A 23,888-nucleotide genomic window follows, 5' to 3' on the forward strand; every position below is an offset into this window, starting at 1 on the left:
ACAAGATGAAATTATAAAACAAGTAACCATAACACAAAAAATTTAGTTATTATACGATTTAAATTTAATCGATGCTATAAAAAAATAAACTTTGTTATGATTGGGTGATTGGTTAGACGATGAGTTGAATAAATAATCAAAATAGTTTGTCAAATAAATTGGTAGGATTAGCAACTTTGAATTTAGTGATTTTTGTCAAGTCAATGTCAGTTGATTAATCAGATATATTTTTCGCGGATAGATGGTAAACTGACAGATTGAATACTAAAAAATACTAATAAAAAACAGTTGGGTTAATGAAGATTACAAAGTAAGCCGACTGAAATGTATATAACACAAACATGTTTTCGGATGTTGGGAGATTTTAACAACTCATATGTCATTCATTTTTTATTGTAATAATGATGTTCACTGGAAGTTTTTGGAGATTATAAATTTTGTAACAATCCGATTCAAAGAGCTTTATCACTTCATAGCTGAAATTTCTCGTTTAACTTACTTAAACAATACTAAACAAACACTAAATGTGAGTTTACAATTATTTCGAAATGAAAATATTAATAATAAATTGATTCTCAATTATCTGATATAATACTTAACAATGCATTGAGAAATTTTGAAAGCAGTCAAGTTATTGAAATCTTAAATAATTGAATTTATGCGATGATTTCAGACAACCTAACTGATATACAAGTTTCTCTATTTATAGACTTCAATTCAACGATCAATAAAATCAAATATTATATTTGTTCCAATTATGATAATCATTAATCTCGTTTTTTTCATGTCACTGTCATTTCTAACAATTTATATACTGTAGGCAGTGCTCGCAAATTTCTGACAATTAAGACACTGTTGATACGAAATACTTTATATAATAATTTAACTCTGTAACTCTGAGTAATATAACATATTATTTTAAAAATATTTCTTTCATCAACTCAACTATTTTTTAGTTCAGTTGATCTTCAATTATCAGTTAGATAAACTTTTATATCGGTTAGTCTTCAAACAAATTTTATCTAATAATAATTTCAATTTAGATGTCAAAACTCAATTGTTCCAACAAAGTTATAATTAAAATCATATCGGGACCAAAAAAATAATGTTTAGAAACCGTACAAAATCGATCTGACTTTATTCTCTTCTTTTTTTGACTAATAAATATATATTCACACACACACACACACAGATATATATACATATATATATACATATATATCAACTTCACTAAGATTATTGTTATTTTATGGGCCAAACAATTAAAAATCTCAACCTTTTTGCATGATCGAGGCGTGGCTAAAAGTGATGATGAGGAATTGCAATCATATCCCCAAATGATGTTTTAAAGAGTGAAGATGAATAATTATACTTATAGGCCAATAATAATACTAGTGTATTTAATATTTTATAATAACAAAATTAATTTAAATGATTGAGTGTAAGCCCTTTTATATAGAAACTATATTTCTTTGATAATTGATAATTGTGAATCTGAATATTTGAAATTATATAATAACTCAAAAATTACGGGAGAACGACCATACAGTAATTTAAAAAATATAATACTTCTCCCGATAGAAGCAATCATCGCATAACATTATTTATGTTACTAAGGTATGATTATTTTTCAAAGGCAAAAACTCGTGTGATACGGTCTCACGGATCGTATTTTATGAGACAGATCTCTTATTTGAGTCATCCATGAAAAAATATTACTTTTTATGCTAAGAGTATCACTTTTTATTGTGAATATCGTTAGAATCGACCCGTCTCACAGATAAATATTCGTGATACTGTCTCACAAGAGACCTACCCTTTTTCAAAATATGGACGACACAAAATATAATGGAATATTGCAATATACATTAATATGATGTTTATATAAATAATACATATAACATCCACATATTATTAAATTTGTTAAATGTTGGGCTACTTATAAATTATTGCATTAATCGATTTGAAACAAATGTTCGATCAAACCATATGTAATCATTTAGTTTCTAGTGAATTTTTGTTTTTTTTGCTAAGAATTGGGATATGTGATGAAAAGGTTTTTCAGATAAAAAAATTTATTTCATAAATAAATAAATATTTTTTTTTTAAAAAATACTTTATTTAAAATATATTAATGACCAACTTGAGAAATTATAGCTCCTGGAGAGTGTTCCACACTGTCACACTCACAATCATTAATTCCACTTCCAACCCTCCCAACTGTCTTATTTCCATTTATTTATTAGGGTTGTCTTTTCCCCCTTTCAAACTACTATTCAATTTCATGCCAAATGAAATTATCTTATATATATATATATTTTTATAACAAATTTAATCATAAAATTTATTTTAAACCTACGTCTAAATAAAGAATAAATCTTTTGTGAGACGGTCTCATAAATTTTTATTTGTCAGATGGGTCAACCCTATCGATATTCACAATAAAGAGTAAAACTATTAGCAAAAAAAGTAATATTTTTTCATGGATGACCCAAATAAGATATCCGTCTCACAAATACAAACCATAAGACCATCTCACATAAATTTTTGCCCTAAATTATACTAGCAAAATTTGGTGGTTATCTAATTTTTCAAAATCATATTTTAGTGCAATAACTTAAATAGTTACATTGTTATTATTATTTATAATTTATGATAAATCGACGAGCGTTTCGTCAGAGTTTGTACTTGTTTGATTTTTTCAGATGCTTTTTATTTATTAAAATAATGTTTACAAGCGTTTTATAGGGTTATATTATATGTCATTATTCTTACTAATTTTTATAATGTTTTTATGTTCCATTTTAAATGATTTTCGTTGATTATTTAAATCAACAATTAATTAATTGAATTGAATTCCGAGTCTCAAATTTTATGGTAATTTGATTCCTTCTCGAATGAGAATTTTCAGGTCAACGAAATGATTCCATTTGCTTACCCATTTTTGGTTTAAAGTGTATAATGCATTTTAGTGACTCACTTCCATTCACATCATTCTAAGGTTTCATGGATAGATTGTGACCTTCCTAATGCTAACTGAAAATGAATTAATTATATATGTTATTCACTTGTGTTCGAGTTGGTGAAGCATGTAACGCTTATCCAATATTCATGAGTTTGACCCTACCAAAACTTTTATTGAACGAGCATGCCGCACAAAATTTGACCATTATTGTTTACATGACTGGTGTAATTTGAAGATTAATGTATTAGCATGAAAGTTTACCTGGTGCACATCAAATGATAGCAGTTGTGGGTATCATCGTCATAAAAAAATGAATAGGTATGTGAAACCGTCTCATGAATTATATCTGTGAAATAGTTCGGCTCGATCATATCTACAATGAAAAGTAATACTTTTGTAATAAAAAAAATAAAATTTTTAATGATTAGGGTTGAATATCTATCTCACAAAATTGACACGCGATATCGTCTCACAAGAGTTGTGTGAAAAAATGATATGTGTTTCAAAATAAATAAATGATTGACTCGAATCAAGTCACAAATAAAATTAAGTAATTTTATGATCCGATCGATTCGAATTCATATACAAATCAGATTTTAACAATATTATTTTAACTGATCAAATCAACAAAATCACATATAAAATAATTTTAATTTGTAGACATCCCAATCATATCTTTTCTTCCCACAATCATACAACCTGACAACCAAATGGAAGCTAATATATATCACAAAAAAATTGACGTCGATTTTATCATATTGATTTTTTATCCGATATAACCAATAAAAAAATTATTATTTTTTATCCTAAAAATATTATTTTTATTCTAGACATAAATCGGGTCAATCCACGTCACTTATATAAATCTGTGAGATCGTTTCACAGTATATCTATCTATCTATGATGTATTATAATGTATTTTATTATTCAACTGTCTTATATGTTGTATTAGTCAACTGTCTTATCTTAATCTTAACATATAAATGAACATTTATAAATAATTATATGGTGAAACGTTTAGTACGTTCATTTAACATATAATGGTTATTTTTTATATCAAGAATATATTGATTTTATATAATTAAAATTATAGTAAAAATAAAAAATGATTTTTTACACTTGATCTTGTACTCGACCAGCTAAAACTTGTAAAGTTTGATAGGGTCAAATGCTTGCGTATTAGTTAAAAGTCATAATAAGTGGTAATGACACAATTCAAATCTTTTAGGTTACGTTTGGATTTAAAGATTTGCATTTGATGAAGTATTTGAGTGGATGATTTAAAATGACTCGATATTCAGATTGATTTAAAATCATGATTCAAAAAATAACTATTCGAGATTTCAATTTAATTGTCAAGCAGGTTTACTCAAACAAACTATTATATTTGTTATTATGAATTTGAAATCACTAAATTTAAATCCATAAATCCAAACAAAATACTAAACTATAAAAAAATTCAAATAACTCACATTAGCACGCTTTATATTTTATTCAATTACCCTAATCACAACATCATTTGCTTTGTAAGAAAAATAAAGGAAAATGGGGTGTTTTGACTTTATTTGGAATATATTTAAAATAATTTATAACTTCTTGTTCGAATTAAAAAAATTTATAATCAGATTAGAATCTGATATCAAAATTTATTTCTTTACCATATTTGATATAAACTAATTACAAAATATTATTATACACAAAACAATGCAGTCGTTGAATTTTTGTAAATTAAATATCTTATTGATATCAATTATCTTACTTTTGGACGAAGTTATTTTCATAATTCCACTATTACCCTCTACATTTTTATGAAAAGTTGGAAACAATGAAGACTAACTTAAAATCATAATTAAAAACTACCAAAATTTAAAATCATGATTACATTTTGATTTGTTAAAACCAAATATAATGTAAATTATTAAAATATTTTATAATGAAAATTTATATATAATAACACTTATTACGCACACGCAACGACTGTGCTCCGAATACTAATACCGAAAACGTATGTGCATGCACAACACTACTAATACATAGAAAAAGAAACATAATTGATACCACGTAAGATAATAGTTTGCTACATCACGAGAGACATAATTTTATGAGTAAGTCTCTTGTGAGACGGTCTCACGGATCTTTATCTGTGAAACGGGTCAACCCTATCAATATTCACAATAAAAAGCAATACTCTTAGCATAAAAAGTAATATTTTTTCATAGATGACCCAAATAATAGATCCGTCTCAAAAATACGATCCGTGAGACCATCTCACACAAATTTTTGCCTAATTTTATTATATTTTTCTTCGTCTTCGCTCGAACCTTTCTTCCAATAAATCGTTTGTTACTTAATTATCATATTTGTGAAAAATAACTTTTTTCATCACATAACGAAGAATCTAAGTCCTTAAATGTGAAGATATTTCAATTTATGTCATGTCATAAAAAAAAATTCATAAAAAAATCTTCATGCTTAGCTAAAAAATGCCACCACTAAGAAAATCTCCAAAAAGGGAAGGTGGCAAAAACATGATTCATTGTAAACGCAGAGGAGCCGAAATCAGGGGCATTTTAGTCCAACCACAATACGATAATCCTCCGGATTTTGATTTCGTCCGCCTCGGTTTTTCGCCTTAAAACTCGTTTATAATATTCTACATTAATTCTCACCACTCTCAGTGCCTGTCTACCTATATACACACACACGATATGTATATATAATACTGTTTGTATTTATAGCTCTATATATATAAACTCCGTTTTGCACTGACCCTTGAATCTTAACTCTTCTCCCTTTCACCATTGATCCATGATTCAGTTTTTGTTAGATCAATATATAATATAAGTATACACGGGTATATTCTTGTTACAGGTGCCAAGTTTGGATTTTTATTTGGACTGAAGGTCCATTTTCTGCAAATGGACTCGTCACACTGGATGAAATGGAGGGTCGTCTCGAGTTTCCTGTTTGTGGTGAGTTTTGTTGCAGTGGGAGTAATCTTTTTCTGCTGTGACTGAAGAAGGGATGTTATCTTGAAAATTGTGGTTTGATCTGTGGGAGAATCATGGGATTGCAGGTTTTGTTTGTTTTGGTGTCCATGGTGAGTGCGGAGATGTCTGGTACAAGGTTCCTGTTAGACGCCAATGCAGCGGGAAGGTAAGTTCTGTTACCTATTTGAGAAAGGATGTACTGATTGAGTGATTGGGATGGATTTGAGATTTTCAACTCATGCGGGCCTTGGTTTTAAGTCACTTTATTTTTCTTACGACGCCTTTTTAGCTCGGTAGCAGTTGTCAGGGTAGAGACATGCCAGGGGAGAAAAGTTAGTTTAAGGAATATTTGGATTTAGTCGCCAAAACTTGGATCTTTGTCATGAAATTTGATTCTAACATGAGGTAACTGTCTTAGTAGCTTTCCAAGGCCGAATAGTTTTATGATGAAATAATTTTATTTTCTTAAAAAAATTGATGAAAGAAGTGGACTGTCCGAGTTTGTTGGAAGCAAAGAACACAAATAAGCTGATTTTGTGGATTAATATCCGACTTAGACTCGGATGTGGATTCATAAGCTTAGCTGGAGCATCGAGTTACAGAATTCGAGTTACAGAATTTATATATCTAGAAAATATAGTCAAATCCACTACCCCCCCACCACCACCACCCACTCACCCCCGTTATATCCTCCTATGTTTTGAACCGTAGTCTTCAGTTGTCAAGACTAAAAGAAAACATGCTGATGCCTGCCAGATATGTTAAATTTTTAACATTTTCTTTTATGGTTTAATATCCGTTTGGAATATTTGTGTATGCTACGAAGAAAAATAGTTAAAATATTAAAATAACTAGTTGGACAGAGTCTAAATTGTAATTTTAAAAAATTTTAATGAGTGATTGTTGAGTTTGAGATTGATAGCCTGTATTGATCTTTACTGATTGATATCTATGTTATTGATTGTTGGACAAAGACATTCTGAAGAGTACTGTGCCATGTATGACATTTGTGGAACTCGTAGTGATGGTAAAGTTCTGAACTGCCCTTTTGGTTCTCCATCTGCCAAGGTATAATATTTGCACGTCTGTTGATTACCAGTGTTTTGGTTGTCATTACCGCTGAAGTCTTCACTATCTGCCTGAGTGATATTTGTTCCATGCTGATTTTTTCGCTTTTGTGCCAAAAGCCTGATGATTTGCTGTCAGAAAAGATTCAAAGTTTGTGCCCAACAATTACTGGAAATGTCTGCTGTACGGCGGCACAGTTCGATACTTTACGGACACAAGTTCAGCAAGTAAGAAACTGAAATTGTTGTAGTTCCGACGACTCAGTTCCAGCTTTTCTCAGTTGAATAATTTACTCTGTTTTGATGATTGGCAAAAAACAAAATAATATTACATTATATTTACTCGTAGTGGTTGCGTTTTGTTACTGTAATGTTTATCTTGACAATGCAAATTGCTTAAAAAGTATACATGCTGCAGGCGATTCCGTTCCTTGTAGGCTGTCCAGCATGCTTGAGAAATTTCTTGAATCTATTCTGTGAACTTACATGTTCTCCTTATCAGAGTCAGTTCATCAATGTGACGTCTATTGCCAAGGTGAGCAACTCAACTTTAATCATGTTTGCAACTTCAATAAAATTGCGATGCTACTTCTAGTGCGCTTGGTGACCTTAGTTTTACTTTCTTTCTTCTCATTAAAAACTATTTGGATATGTATTGTATTAATTTATTGTTAACTTTTTTTTTTCTTTTTTGATATTCTAATAGCTTTTTGTGTTTTGCCTTTCTTTTATGTTATCTGTTGACCAGGTTGGGAAGAATTCGACTGTGGACGGTATTGACTTTTACATAGCCGACACTTTTGGGCAAGGATTATTTGATTCTTGCAAGGAAGTAAAATTTGGTACTATGAATACCCGAGCCATAGATTTTATCGGAGCTGGTGCTAGAAATTTTCATGGTAATTTTCTACTTATTTCATCACAGTCCAGGTATCATGCAGGCATACTTGTGATCACACCTATTCTACTTGATCATACATTTAAATAATTTTATTTTTCCGTGTGATTTTCGGATTTTGTTTTGGTTTTTTGTTTTTATTTTTTGGTTGTCTGATTAACTGATTATTAATTATGTTTGGCAGAATGGTATGCATTTCTAGGCAAAAAAGCAAGCCCTGGTGCACTTGGATCACCATATGCTATCAATTTTTTGTCGAGTGCCCCTGAGTCATCCATGATGAGGCCTATGAATGTGTCTGCATATTCATGTGGTGACACTTCATTAGGTTGTTCATGTGGTGATTGTCCTTCATCTGCTATTTGTTTGAATTCTGCTCCTCTTTCTCCTCCCAAGAAAGGTTCATGTTCAGTAAGAATCGGGTCTTTAAAGGTGAGAGACATATTCCTATCAATGCATTATAGTTTATGATTCACACGACATGGAATTGGAGAGTCGTAAATTTCAGTATACTTCCATGTTTGTGAACTACTTGTAGCTAATTCAGTTTCCATTCTTGATAAATGCAGGCAAAATGTATAGAAGTTGCCGTAGCAATACTGTACATAGTACTGGTCTCCTTATTTCTCGTATGGGCTTTCTTTCACAGGAAAAGAAAAGGAAGTCCCATGTCAAGAACTAAACCATTGATCAATGCCCCCAACAGTGGTATTGTTCGGCGCATTAACAGTCAAAAAGATGAGAATATTCCCATGCAGGTGCATACCAATTTGAGCCTCTGAATGATGTGTTTGTCCCTTTAATGATGCATTCTTCCTCTGTGTTATGAATTATGATATTTAGTGTCTTTTACCTGTGATTTGTGAGCGCCGCCAAATGAGTGAACTTTCAAAGAGGAAATATTTTTTAAATATTTCTTTGTTATCTGAATGATATTCTACACATTAGAAGTTGATGCGAAGCTTCTGTATCATTTTTAACTCATGGAGGAGATTTTACAACTATACCTTCTTTGTATCATTTACTTTTTTCCAAGTGCTCCTCTGAATCCATTTCACTGATTCAATTAACCTTGCCATCTTTTTGACAATTTTTCTTTTGAAGTTACATGAATGATTTTTATTTCCAATTTTCAGATGCTTGAGGATGTTCCCCAAATTACTAATGGAGTGCAACTTTCAATAGTTCAAGGTTACATGTCAAAATTTTACAGGTCATTTTCCGTGGAGTTTAGTTAACTATTTTCACCTATTATTAAGCTAGCTTTTTCTTTTGGTTTCTGAATTATGCATTGAAATGGTTGAATTCATGTCTGTTTCAGGAGATATGGGACATGGGTGGCTAGGAATCCAGTACTGGTATTGTGTTCGTCAGTGGCTATTGTTCTTTTGCTTTGCTTGGGTCTTATTCGTTTTCAAGTAGAGACGAGGCCTGAAAAGGTATAATATGGTTTCTGAAATTTATTTGACTCATATATGTTATCCACCAAAATAATCTACTCGGAAACATAATTTGTGTTGATCTTTGTCAGTTTTCTCGGTCAATTGGTCATGTCCTTGAGATTATCTATGGAATTACAACTAATTTATCTGTATCAGTACAAATGAATTTTTGTTCTTGCATTACTACCATTACAGTTATGGGTAGGTCCAGGAAGTAGAGCTGCTGAAGAGAAACAATTCTTTGATAGTCAACTTGCACCTTTCTACAGAATTGAGCAGGTATTGTACATTAGCGATGCATCTCAGCCCCAGCCTCCACCAAAAAAAAAAAAATTAAATATATAAATAAAGAAAAGAATAAGGTATATAGAGATTGAGAATTTAATTTGGAAAATATTTCAGCTCATTATAGCAACAATTCCAGACTCTCCCCATGGAAAGGCACCCAGCATCGTGACAGAAAGCAATATCAATTTACTATTTGATATACAGAAAAAGGTCGCATTTTACTTCTAATTTTGGCTATTTAATTTTGTACTTATTTGACTTATATGATTTTGAAGTGAAAACACTCTATATTATCAATTTAACAGGTAGATGCCATCAGAGCTAACTATTCTGGTACAATGGTATCTCTGACAGACATTTGCATGAAACCACTTGGTAAGGATTGTGCTACGCAGAGCATTCTTCAGGTATGATGCTTTTATACCTAATAATTCTTGCAAATATTTGCAATTTTATCATGTTTCAAGCAAAAGAGTGGTTCAAAGTTATCGATCTTTTTTACCAAAAAAAGATTGGCCGTATCCAAGATGTAACTTCTTACAGACACCTTATAGCCATTTGTTTTGTACACTGAGAATGAATACAAGAGAAATAACTGGCTTGTCATATTTACATAAATATATCCATCCATAACTATAGTAGGATAATGCTGAAGAATATTGTACTCGGATCAGGGCTCATCTTTGAGAAGGATCACAAGATTTTCTTGACTGAATTCTATTTTAGCATCAGCATTTTTTGGTTACTGGGTTTGATTGAAATTATTGATGTTTACGGGATTATAAGATAACAAAGAGTCTGTCTATAGATAATGTAGATCTTCAAAATTTCATTAGCTGAATCTTGCTGGATGGTGTTTCCTCCTGCAGATTTGATATACAAGTTTATGCGCATATCATTTAATTATCTTAGAATTATTGAGTTTAAAATTTAAGGTTATGTATCTTTCTGTGAAGACCAAAAGAATCTCTCTAAAATACTGTAAGACTTAAAAACATACGACTTGGAATTTTTTTATTCTTATCATCTAAAAGTAGGAAAAATATTTCAGTTCAGGCTGTCTATTTTAAGTTCTGTTAACTTCGAGTGCTTTTAGGCAGTTTTCTGTGCAGAAGCTTGGTATTCATTATAACTCTGTTTATGGCTTCATGGCATTGAAAATTGTTAGAACCATGAATTCTGCCCCTGCCTATGTGTACTTCAATTAAAATGGTCTGAAAACAACCGTTCTCAACAATCAGCTGTTTTTTTTTCTTTATTTTAGTTTCTTTTTTTATCTCCAGTTTTCTTATATGTAGAAGTATGATTGGGTTGATTCTCTAATGTTATATTGCTTGGAACTTGTATCTTTTTGTGATGAATCTACATCTATTTATTTTCAATAGTTGGCCGTGTGATATTAAATTATCAGTCAACTAATGAAGCTTGGTTGATGACAGTATTTTAAGATGGATTCTGGAAATTATGATAGCTTTGGAGGCATTGATCACGTCGAATACTGCTTCCAGGTATCTTTAGAGATCTCCACCCTCATACATCAATATTCAAAAGCCGTTTTTCCCTCAATTTGTACTTCCTTCTACTCTATTTTGTAATCTGGATGTTTCTTGTAGCAATATTCCTCAGCAGACACATGCTTGAGTGCATTTAAAGCTCCCCTTGATCCAAGCACCTCTCTTGGTGGTTTTTCAGGAAGTAACTATTCAGAGGTAAAGTGTGCTGCTTTGGTTAGTTGATTATGCAAATTGTAAAGAATGTATAAAGTACAAAACTAATTTTAAACAGGCTTCTGCGTTCATTATGACCTATCCTGTGAACAATGCCATCGACAAAGAAGGGAATGATACCAAAAGAGCTGTGGCATGGGAGAAAGCTTTCATTCAGCTAGCAAAGGTTCATAATTCTTCTCGTTCTCTGTTATTGTCTTAGTTGCCCATTGCTTATTAATGAATAAATTACTGTTAGTATGAGTTATTCTTGTCTTTCACTGTGAGCCAATTCATCGATTTTGTCTTTGCCAATTAAGCCATGTATTGTTTAATTTAACGATACTTAATTATATATAAAAATACTTAATTCTTTATAAAAATTATTTGGCACCTCTAAGTAAGAACAAATCCCCTTCCCTTGATATAAGTTTGCATATTAGCCCTTGGTCCATATGTACCTATTTTAAATTTCACTTTGTTCTATTCTAATGCTTGGGACCCTTAATTAGTTCTCTTTATGCAGGAGGAGCTCCTACCACTGGTTCAGTCTAGGAATTTGACACTTGCATTTTCATCAGAAAGCTCTGTTGAAGAAGAATTAAAAAGAGAAAGCACTGCAGATGCTATTACTATCTTGGTACAGATGAATCTTTTCCCCCTCCTAGTGCAGACTTCCCTGCTTGACGTTTAATAAACTAGTCCTTGCCGAAGGAATGTAAAATAAATATGCCCACTTTTACTTTTAGACTTTTCAGACTGCAAATTGTTTAATATAATATTAAATCTGGCATAATAAAGATACCATTATATTTTATTGTTTCCTGTTTCAGATCAGCTATCTTGTAATGTTTGCGTACATATCTCTGACACTTGGTGATACTCGTCGTTTCTCTTCCTTTTATATTTCCTCCAAGGTACGGTTTACAGAGAAACTTGTCGCACCATGTACGAAAATCTATGTTACTGAGTTACATCTTGACATTGGCTAATATATCTGCTATCTTCCAGTTTGTGTTTCCTTTGCATTAACATGGTCTTGCCTTCATGACTCTTCTAGTCATTGCAGAAGAATGAAGTTTAATGTTCCTGTATGTTTGTATTAGAGTAAAAATGCTTTACTTTGGAAATGAGTAATCATTGAAATTTTAGCTATTTGTTCCGTTTCGAAACATTGATGAAAGCTATTTGAATAACCCTTTTGCTTGCAATAAAGGATGGTGGGTGGAATTATTCTATATAATTTAGTGAAGTATATTTTACATACTCGTGACTCGATAAAATTTATTCCAATTTGCTCGGCGACATTACTTAATGTTGTAGATACTATTCTTAATCTGCCACCCCATTCTGATCTCCAAACATCAACCTGAATTATCATTTTTTCTTCTCTTGTATGATGTCGCAGGTATTGCTTGGCCTTGCAGGAGTTTTGCTTGTCATGCTCTCAGTTCTTGGATCAGTTGGTTTTTTCAGTGCAATTGGTGTGAAATCAACACTTATAATAATGGAAGTCATTCCTTTCCTTGTTTTAGCAGTAAGCCTTATTCTCATACAACCTTGAATCACTTAACTTCATGTGCTTCTATTTGCAACATTTCATGCTCATTAGTTTTTGTATAAGATTTGCTTTCTCGCAGTAAGAATATGAAAGTATCACGTAGCGAGGATATTCAATATCTATCTCATGTTTTAGCTTTTGTTCGCATTACTTGAGTTTCGACACAGTTAGAATTTTTGCCATATAAAAGAGCAAGTTTTCTCCTATTGCTTCAATTGGGGAGAGTCAAATGACAGTAACTCATACATGGTGGATATTTCCATCTCTAGAATCTGTGACTACAAGGTCTTAAAGATGCACTGATTTTAAAGAGCAGGATTTTATGAAGCTGTGAAAAGAATATTGAGAAATCAAATGATGCTTTGCTGTAGAAGTTTCAACTCTACCTAGCAGGTGGAAATGAAGTTAAGTGATAAAGTTTTTAATAAAAGAGACTGGTTTCTTCCCCTCTCTAAGAAGATATTGCCAAGTTTTTGATATGTTTATATGCATTTTTTGGTGAAAATTATCTACCTTTTTAATGCTTAAACAGATAACTTAGCTCTGCAGATAAACTAAATGTACCGAAGGTTAATTCTCATCAAGATTTTTGGTTACAGTATTTTTTTGATGACTGTTTAAGATCAGCTACTTTTCTAGGATAATGAGAAACTACAGTCAGTTTGAGGGCAGGAGCTTAGGCGCTGGTTAGGACTATCTTGTGTGAAATCCTCCAAAGCTTGGCTTGCTAGACAAATGCTTAGAACTTCTAACTGAAATTCTCTAGGTGATTGAATTTTCACAAACAAAGAGCCATGAAAAACTGTTGTTTAACTCTCGATTTATTCAACTGTGGTCTGAACAGCTCGGCTAGCTTTTCCAACTTCACATTGCAAAATAAGCGTCGTAACGGATATATCTGTAAGGCTGTCTGAAGAGCAGCTTATGTATACACTGTTATCCTTAATTGTCAAATATAAGCTAATGTATCCTTAATCGTTAGCAACAATAGCATTTGAAAGTTTAGTTTCTTTCCCTTAAAAATCATCAAATCATTTCAAAACTTGGTGGCTTCATCGTTGTTTCTTCTTTTATCAGGTTGGGGTGGACAACATGTGCATATTGGTTCATGCAGTTAAACGCCAACAGTTAGAATTGCCCATAGAGGGACGCATTAGTAATGCACTTGTTGAAGTTGGGCCATCTATAACATTAGCTTCTCTCTCAGAGGTACTGGCATTTGCCGTCGGAAGTTTTATTCCAATGCCAGCTTGCCGTGTATTTTCCATGTTTGCAGGTTAGAACTCTAATAGGCCATAATAATGGTTTTACAGAAGTGGATGGAGTAATTATCAACCCATTCTAAACATAATGGCTTTTTTAATTTGTTCACGAACTTGATTCACAGCACTGGCTGTCCTCTTGGATTTCCTTTTGCAAGTTACTGCTTTTGTCGCCTTGATCGCTTTTGACTTTTTGAGAGCAGAGGACAACAGGATTGATTGTTTTCCTTGCATTAAAGTATCTAATTCAAATTCTGACCAGGACAAAGGTACTTTTTCTACTTCATTTCAGCTCCTTTCTTATTGATTTTTAATTTGTTAACTAAGCAACACAAGTGTCTGAAAATGCAGGCATCCATCTGCAGAAGCCTGGTATGCTAGCTCGGTATATGAAGGTAATCGATGGCTGTTTTTTTTTTTTTGGGTGGGGGGAGGGTATGTTGTAATTGGTATAGCAAGATGGGTCATCTTTTTTGACAAATAAATTGATTTGCAATTTTCCGTGTTACAGCTTTAATAGATCTCTGGAAATCAGACTAGCCTAGTATTTTTCTTCGACATTTACTTTGTATGAACCCAAAGGAGTATGTACAAATATTTGTCTATTTGTACAACATAAAACCCAAGGTAAAAATATCAAAAGAGAGCCTCAGCAACTTAGCAGTAGTGTCCACTAGACTGATGCTTCCTATAAACACAAACGTAGAATCAACTCTCACAGTTTCATCACCTGACAAAAGCTGACTTGGGCAGTTTCAATTTTTATAAACCATAAATTAACCTTTTAATAATAATTCTCGACCCATTTATCAGGTCTTCAAATCTTTGTTTAGACATTTAGTATTGTTGTAAATAGATCTTTTCGCCTGCCTGATGAAAGCAGCACATTTTGGTAATTTATATTTTGTTCGTAAATTGCACTTAAATTAGGTAGCAGATTCAAACTATGCACTCATTTTATTATGTTCAAGATGAAAAAGTTTGCAGCTAAAGTAGGTAGCAGATTTAATCCACGTACTCCTTTGATTATGTCCAAGATGAAAAAGATTTTACCTCGCATGGACACAGTTCATTTTTTTTCACTTTTTAATACATTTGACGGAGATCTTGAAGTGTGCTTTAAGGTAATTGAAATTTGTCTGTGTAATTTTCAGCCACGTTTTTAACGACTTTCTCTCATGGATTCTAGTGAGCAGGAGTATTTGTGTTTATTTTCTTTTCTGACATCTTAACTACATACGTATCTTGTCTAGGAATATCATGCTCCCTTTCTGAATCTTTGGGGTGTAAAAGTAGTGGTTATCTGCGTCTTTGTTGCTTTTGCACTGGCAAGCATAGTAAGCCGTTATCTCTAATCTCTCTGCAGTTTTTTAGGCTCTTTTTAGTAGCTATTTCACTTTTGGCTGGGAGGTGATTTTTCTGTATTAACCCTTGAAGGCATTATGTACAAGAATCGAACCTGGTTTAGAACAGCAAATCGTTCTACCCCGAGACTCATATCTTCAGGTCTTAGAGGCTAAATATTTTTTCCCCAAAATAATATGATTTTTTTGTCAATTTATTCAAACTTGATGATTATCTTCATTCTGTGCAGGGTTACTTCAATAATATTTCAGAACATCTAAGAATAGGACCACCGCTCTATTTTGTTGTGAAAAACTACAATTTCAGGTGCTTTTGTCATCATAGTTTCTCTACGTCTCTAAATTGGTGTCTTTGCTGTGAATTCTATTTCTTCTAGCTCTCCATAATAAATGTGTTATTTTGAGAATATTATCTACACTATTTGTGCCTCCTCATGACTGAAGACAAAAAGGGAAGAAAATATTAAAAAGAAATGAATAAAAATGGCCAATCTTTTTTTTTGTTTAATATAAAAAATGCTGGAGATGTTTTCTTGCTGACAAATATTATTCTTGTTGTTTGGAGAATGTGGATAATTTAAATATTTAATATCTTTGGAGGCAAAATCTAAGATTCATATGGCTATGTTTTTGAAACTCTATACTCTGTAGTACATCTTAATATTTATTTACTAATTATGCTCATTTTTTTCAAAGTACTAATTTTTTCACAATGTTCTTGTTTGTTTAATTTACAGTTCAGAATCAAGTCAGACTAACCAGCTGTGTTCCATTAGCCATTGTGATTCTAGTTCTCTTTTAAATGAGGTAAATCTACTGTCGTGCGGATAGAATGATTTAGCTTAGTTGCATTTACTCTTATGCCTGTGATATTTTTCGAGATATTTTTTCCTGTTGTTTAGAACCCTAGGACACCTAGATTGGCCCTTCCTAATTACTTATTATTCTACACCCTTTTCTTTGGTCTTACCTTCTATCAAATTTATCCTATGTTCATAAGTTGCTTTTATCAGTTGACTGTTGATAGTTGATAATACAAAGGGGAATCCAATTTATTGTCCCTGTGATTTGTCCAATTGGCATGAGAATCGCAGTCGGAAAATTATTTTTAAATGTGTTTAGCTTGGGGTTGAAATTTTTGTGACTGTAACATGTGTTTTTCTACCTCCCCTTCAGGCATGCCAAAATATTAACAGCAAATATTTCTTGTGAGAAGATTTATGTGGTGAGCAATTTTCAGTGGTGTTAGACACTGAAAAATTGACTTGATATCACTATATATATATTATCGAAGATGGGATTTTAATGACCTGTTTAGTGGTTTTGCATTTTGCATGGTATGGGTAAACTGTCTTTGTTGGTTTTATTTTGTTATGTTAGTTCTTAGTATCTCTTATAACTTTGTTTGACCACATTTTCTTATTTAACTAATTGATATTTCTATTAATTTTTTTTGATCTTTTCTAATTAGAGACTTCCTGAATTCTACAGATTGCTAGAGCATCTTTGGTACCCAAATCGAGTTATATAGCTAAACCCGCAGCTTCTTGGCTTGATGATTTTCTGGTTTGGCTATCTCCTGAAGCCTTTGGTTGCTGCAGGAAATTCACAAACGGGACCTTTTGCCCACCAAATGATCAGGTTTCTCATCTGGCTGTTTTTATTGATGCTTTCTGGTCCGGGACAAATATTTTCACTTGTTATTCCATATTTAAATATTTTCATTTCTTCATAGAAATCGTGATAATATTTTTTCTTTTGTCTTTTAAATATACAAAACATTTATTTTGAAGGACTTGTAGCAATTCAATCATGACAATACATCTAACTAGTTTCGTATAAACATTAATTTTGAAGGATTTGTAGCAATTCAATCATGACAATACATCTAACTAGTTTCCTGGAAGATAAGTAAATTTAGGATCTTGAACATATTGTGATTTATTATATCCGAATGCTAGAAATTGTGAAGAAAAACTATACAAATAGGTTTCTTTCATTATGTACTTCGTAATCTATATTTTGAATTTTCTGACATATGATAGAACATTTCTTCCAGCCTCCATGCTGTTCGGCGAATGATGGTCCTTGTGGTCTAAGCCCCGTCTGCAAAGAATGTACTACGGTAATATAGTTATTTCAATCATCAAGCTTATTTTTGTGTATAATTCAGCCTTGATAAACTACCTTAGATATGCTTCGGAAATTTCTGCAGTATTTTGGTTAGGAACAAAAATTTACTTCAGTATTCGATCTATTCATGCATCCCCCATGGGGTTGATAAATGATGTTGTGGAATAGTGGAAAATCAATTTAAAAACGGCTAATGCTTTAGATTAGTAAAAACTATCACTAATATTCAGATTCTTCAGTGTTTTAGGCACTCTGATTTACAAAATGATCGTCCATCTACATCACAATTTGGGGACAAGCTTCCGTGGTTCCTTAGTGCTTTACCTTCTGCTGATTGTGCCAAAGGCGGAAAAGGGGCTTATACAGGCAGTGTTCAGCTTAAAGGTGAATGTTATAGTAGTAAATATTTTTGTTTATTAGTGAATATGTTTACACCATATAATGATTTGCAGGCTCTTGGTATTGGGTATCTGTGGACCCAATTAATTTGTGTTTTATTTCTCTTTTATTTGATGGAGGCAACCTAGGTTTCTCAATTCAATTTTTTCTTATCTCCGTACATGATATAATCACAGAAAACAGATAATTATTTCCTCTCTCATTTATGGTTGTGCTTAAAAAATTGGTTGTCTATTATTCAAGTTCACTTTTGGTGTGAGCAATTCGCGCAATCTTCACAGTATTGTGTGAACAGGTAGTTCTGGTAACAGGCTGAACTTTTTGTGATTTTATTCTATTAAACTGGTTGCTGTTTCTCTGTCCTATCATGTTCTTACTTTCGAAAATTGTTTCTTGCTGCTTGAATCAAGATGGTATATATGATCTCTGTATGCTTGCTCTATGTTTGTTTGATTTTGGATGCTCTGTGCTCGAGAATCGAGATCTCTTCCGGACTCTTTTTTGGGTTTCAAATTGATCACTTCTGTTCATGCTTCCATGTTCAACTTGTAGGAGTTTAGAAACAAATAAAACCGATCAATTATCATGATTATGATATATATTTGATATGATTTAGTTTGAAATGAATTTATAATATTTTTATTTCCCATGTGTTTTCGTACTTATGTCAAGGTATAATTACTACATCTTAAACTAAATAAATAGAAGTTTTAGCTCTTTGGACATTTGTCTAGGTATATACCATTCAAATTGGTCAACCATGTGCTGTAACTATTTAAAGAAGAACAAGAAACTAAGTTATATTTGCACTTAACTTTTATTAGAGATTAAATTACTTATAGGTTAGGTTACAAGCTTAGTTATTGAACATTCATATATCCATTTTAAATTGTCTGTGCACCTCTACTATAAAAGGAAATAACCTAGACTTTCTCTTCAATTATTTATCTTTTTCTAATTTGGTTTTGTTGAATTTAAGATGGCCCATAATAGTGTTGGATTATAGCACAAGATATACCGTTTTCTACGGTCTTCATCAAATTGTTTTCATGCTTCATCAGGCTATGAAGATGGAATCATTCAAGCCTCGGCATTTCGTACATATCACACTCCGCTTAATAAACAAGTGAGGCATATTCGAAAAATAATGATGATGAATAATGGAATTATGACCATTTTAAAACTTGAATGGTTTTCAGGTTGATTACGTGAATTCAATGAGGGCGGCACGAGATTTTAGTTCGAGAATATCAGATTCTCTAAAGGTAATAATTGAGCATTTGAGCTATAAAACGTGTAGAGTTTTTGTCATGTCTAGTCAGGAAATTTGTCCTCAAGCTGAATCATTTGTAAATTGTGAATGCATTTTCAGGATCTGATCCCTTTTTTCTTGATGAAGCTCAGTGTTTCTGACTTATGACGTCCTTTATTTTCTTTTCTTCATTAAAGTTTGTATCAATGTCTGTTTACTCAGTATACTATTTACTCTTCGTGTTTTGATATTTTGGTTCTGAAGAATTTATATCTAGTCTTCTTTTCCAACTGTATTTTGGCTATTACGAAAGCATTTTCTTGGAAACTTATGGATTCTTCCTTTTTATGAAATGCTGGTATCTGTAACTCTTGAAAGAGAAGATATATGCAGTTCAGTTACACTTGTGATAATGAATATTATATACCAAAAATATTATTATCTTTTGTGCTGCCGTGACCAATTTTTTGCCTGGTGGAATTTGGTCGGAGAAAGAGAGAGAGGGAGTAAAGAAGAGAGTTGTTTCATAAAAAGTGCATGCCATTCTGTTCTCACTATGCTGACTCTCAATTTTTGTCCATTGCAGATTGACATCTTTCCCTATGCAGTATTCTACATGTTCTTTGAACAATACCTTAGCATATGGAAGACTGCGTTGATCAATCTTGCCATAGCTATTGGTTAGTTTTTTTTATTTACACTTGATTCGAACTTTCCAAATATTTCCATGGTGATTACTGTTAGTGGTGCTATATACAATATGTGCATTGTTAGCTATGCCATTTTTTTTCCGTCTCTTGTGTCATTTCATTAATGTCCAACACATTATGACAGGCTAACCATAAAAGCACAACCCTTAGCATTCTGCAGCTAAACCAGATCATATATCCAAATAAAGTAAAAACGACTTCTTGCTTATAGTATAATTTCCCAGCCTTGTTTTATCCACGGATAAAATGGTGAACCGAGGGTAGGGATCAACCTAGATCAATTCCCATGACTTACAATTCATTTGAGATAGTTTTGTTGCTCTTAAAATGAAGCAGTGATTACTGATGAAATAAACAGTCTTTTAATCAGGCATTCACGTACTTATTCGTTTTTTTCTGGTGCTTTCTCCCCACATTAAACTTTTAGTTTCTACAATTTGTCAGGTGCAGTTTTTGTTGTTTGCTTAGTGATAACATGCAGGTCAGTATTTTACTCTTGATTATATCTCAACACAGTTATTTTTGTTTCTAATTTTCTATCTTGACCATTTTCCTTATTTAGTTTGTGGACATCAGCCATAATTATACTTGTTTTGGCAATGATCATTGTGGATATGATGGTAAATTTATTTTTCTTTTGTCTATAGGTTGGAATTATCATGTTCCCTTGAAATAAGAATTCTAAGTTTTAAACCTGTTTTCATCTGTGGAATGGAACTTTTCAGGGTGTAATGGCGATCCTGAATGTACAACTGAATGCTGTGTCAGTAGTGAATCTTGTAATGTCAGTGGGTATTGCTGTCGAATTCTGTGTGCATATAACACATGCTTTCTTGGTCAGATTCTCTTCTCACTTCCCTTGTAGATATAATTTTTGCATCAAATTTATTATATTTTTCTCCATGTTGGAGAGTGATTTCACGCGGAAGTGCAATGTGCATTGCCACACCATATGATTGAAAATTGAATGTATGATACATGATAAATGTTCAAGGAGACTATTTCAGCTCTTTGTTGTTAGGCTTTCAAGAGTCAGTAATATCTGCCAAATTAATCTCCACGAAAAGAGTGAAGATCCAATTTTACATTCTTATGACAGGTGACCAGTGGAGATAGGAATCAACGGATGCAGGAGGCTCTTACAACAATGGGGGCTTCTGTATTCAGGTTAGAGTTTTGACTTTTCTTTTAAAGAAAGTTTGATTTGCCCGATCTGAAAGGTGTCAACCTATGAAAAGAACACATTTAAAAATATGGACCATCTGCGTGTTAGTGCATCTCCCCAGTAGTTTTTAAAGGAGAAGTTATAGGGGCATTAGTAGCCACCACCAATTTTACCGAGCACCATGTACACCCTGAGGTTGCACAATGTTTAGGCTTATTAAATTAAATTATTTCAAACATCATATGTTGTAAATGTAATTAGTTCAAATCTCAGCGAGTTGTGCAATTTTTCCGTTTACTAAACTAAATTATTCGGTCATGATTTTTTACAAGTAGTTCTTCAAACGTGATTTGTCCCGTCATGATCTGACTTTACCCTCGTTAAAGGGCAGAAAAAAAGTTAAATGAAGTTAAATTTAAACTAGGATTCCCTTTTCGATGTTTACATGATATAGCGTTAAATAATTGTTACACGTAATGTTTCAAGGGTTGCATTGTCATCATTTTTTCAGAAAAAGCCCTTTTCAAGCAGTTTTGACTGACATTCCCTACTGTTTTTCATGGCAGTGGAATCACACTTACGAAGCTTGTCGGAGTGCTTGTTCTTTGCTTTTCGAGAACGGAAATTTTTGTGGTATTTGATCTTTGCTCACTAAGATACATTTATCAGAAAGAGCCATTGTGTTCTACTGCTAACTATTTTTTGCAGGTTTACTATTTCAAAATGTACCTGGCTTTGGTGCTGCTTGGTTTCTTGCATGGGCTTGTCTTTTTGCCTGTAAGATCTTCTCTACTTTCCAATATGCCACAGTAACTATTATTAATCAAAATATGTTGGATTATATTCTATATAACTCAATATTTATCTAACTTAAAATATGTACCTATTATCATATACATCATTTTGGTCAAAACACAGGAGGAAAATATTTATATAAATCATTGATAAAGTGTGTGATCAGGCATATCATTTGAAATGTAAGAAGCAAAATCCATTGAAAATTCATCTCTAGATGTGAGTCTAAATCATCATAACTTTAAGATGCCAAATCAAGAAAATCCCGCAAATGGCTTTCCGAATTCAGAAGCGCACAATTTGATCCATTGATTGTACTGATTTTTAAGATGCTATATATGATACAGAACGCATGATTTAGTCTTACTTCTAATCTTTCAGGTTCTATTAAGCGTGTTTGGTCCGCCATCAAGGTGTGTGCTCATCGAGAAGCAAGAAGATCGACCATCTACATCCTCACAGTTTTGACGTTACAGATGTAGGGAATACAGATGTGATAGGATCATACTTTTGGCTTATTGCATGTACAAAATGAATATATTGTGTAGTGATTCAATTGTAAAGTAGGTTCAGGTTGTTGCTTTGAGTTTTCTCATTGAAATATATGGTATTGAAATGGAAGTCAATTATTTTCGAGTAATTGAGCCATCCTATCATACTATTGGATCATTCTAGTTATTTTTTTGTGATGTTGGTATTCATATGACTATAAATACGTCGCCTGGGGGTTTTACCGGGCTAACTAACATAAGGCCTAAAACCGGAAGTAATATTATAAAATAATCTGGTTTTGGGAAAAAATCTCAACATCGTATTCGCGGATTCGCCTAAAAGAAAAATAAAAATTGCGTTTTCATTGTGGTCTTACAGATAATATGTTTAGGGGTTAGAATTGATCCCAACAATTAAAAAAAGGCAAAAGCTAAGATGATGTTCACCAAATCTCCCAAGAAAATGCAAGAGTCATACAAGAGAATTGCACTTTATCCTTTTGTCTACTTTAATGAGTTGATATCTACTTTTGTGAGGTTGTGTTCTGGTTATAGGAAATGCTCAATCATGAGTTTGAAGGGAAATTCTGAAAAAATGATATCTTCAAGTGGCATGATGTATAATTGTTAGAATACCATAATGCAACAAATAAATGTGGCGGAAATGTTAAACAAATTTCAACTTTATTTTTTAAATAGTGTTTATAAACAATGGTTTTTTTACTCTTTAGCAAAATTAAAAAAAAAAAAATTGATTAAATGTCCAAAGACTTTGTGCGATGTCTAAAAATCGTCAAGAATTCAGTAATGCTTAGATTGATGGATTTGAGTTTATGATTTTCAGATATATTGATTTCGAATTCTTTTGTCTTGATATTCAAGCCATGCAGTTTCAACAGCAATCGAGATGTATTGCAAATACACTAAAAATAAGTGTCATATCGACTGCACCCCTCAAATACTTCTCTAAATTAAATTAATCGGCACAACCTTAATATATTTGTGATGTATGTAACCACCTTCGATCGTTCGCTTAAGATGAAAATTTAATAGTTAGGGTTACATCTTTAAACAATTTTCAATCATTTTATTTTGAAAATTCCATGTGCTGTGCAAGTATCCAAATTCACATATTTTGATTTGAGATAATAAAACTCGAAAATAAAGAATAAACTGGACACCGAGATTTACGTGGAAAACCCCTAAAAATTATTAGGGTAAAAACCACGAGCAAGATTAAAAGAATTCCACTATAATATTTTGTGGTGTACAACTCACTCACTGTGTTTCCAAAGAGAACACACACTCTCTTAATACAGGAGAACAAACACCTCACAAATATTATAGAACTAAGCACTCAAATGTTTATAAGATGAGGGATGATTTCAGAATGAAAGAGG

General features: G+C 32.3%; 1 protein-coding gene across 2 annotated transcripts; it reads left to right on the forward strand.

Moving 5' to 3' along the window:
* Positions 1-5,651: 5,651 nt before the first annotated feature.
* On the forward strand, positions 5,652-22,666 carry LOC142551397 (uncharacterized). 2 transcript variants are annotated; one of them, XM_075660618.1, is made up of 39 exons: positions 5,652-5,937; positions 6,042-6,121; positions 6,930-7,023; positions 7,143-7,250; positions 7,441-7,557; positions 7,771-7,921; positions 8,105-8,352; positions 8,490-8,678; positions 9,057-9,133; positions 9,242-9,359; positions 9,558-9,641; positions 9,765-9,860; positions 9,956-10,057; positions 11,090-11,158; positions 11,264-11,359; positions 11,436-11,543; positions 11,883-11,996; positions 12,190-12,273; positions 12,765-12,893; positions 13,995-14,193; positions 14,305-14,448; positions 14,531-14,574; positions 15,433-15,516; positions 15,617-15,685; positions 15,774-15,850; positions 16,281-16,350; positions 17,035-17,184; positions 17,603-17,668; positions 17,916-18,060; positions 19,137-19,201; positions 19,275-19,340; positions 19,914-20,007; positions 20,482-20,518; positions 20,600-20,657; positions 20,763-20,873; positions 21,137-21,204; positions 21,769-21,835; positions 21,911-21,979; positions 22,379-22,666. In XM_075660618.1, the coding sequence occupies exons 1-39, from the start codon at positions 5,884-5,886 to the stop codon at positions 22,463-22,465; spliced, it is 3,888 nt and encodes a 1,295-aa protein (XP_075516733.1). In that variant the 5' UTR covers positions 5,652-5,883; the 3' UTR covers positions 22,466-22,666. The 2 variants fall into 2 exon arrangements, with proteins under 2 accessions (XP_075516733.1, XP_075516734.1); XM_075660619.1 differs by lacking the exons at positions 7,441-7,557; positions 7,771-7,921; positions 8,105-8,352; positions 8,490-8,678 and having other exon boundaries at positions 5,653-5,937.
* The last annotated feature ends 1,222 nt before the right edge of the window (positions 22,667-23,888 follow it).

Source organism: Primulina tabacum, chromosome 7 (assembly GCF_025594145.1).
Source record: "Primulina tabacum isolate GXHZ01 chromosome 7, ASM2559414v2, whole genome shotgun sequence".
In the NCBI taxonomy this organism is placed as follows: domain Eukaryota; kingdom Viridiplantae; phylum Streptophyta; class Magnoliopsida; order Lamiales; family Gesneriaceae; genus Primulina; species Primulina tabacum.

What these genes read in the sequence shown, in the direction of transcription:
- LOC142551397 (XM_075660618.1), top strand. Translation starts at nt 5,884, where the DNA reads ATGGACTCGTCACACTGGATGAAATGGAGGGTCGTCTCGAGTTTCCTG. An exon ending in TTGGTTCTCCATCTGCCAAG is followed by an intron (nt 7,024 to 7,142) that starts GTATAATATTTG and finishes TTGTGCCAAAAG; the next exon opens with CCTGATGATTTGCTGTCAGA. An exon ending in CTACGCAGAGCATTCTTCAG is followed by an intron (nt 10,058 to 11,089) that starts GTATGATGCTTT and finishes GGTTGATGACAG; the next exon opens with TATTTTAAGATGGATTCTGG.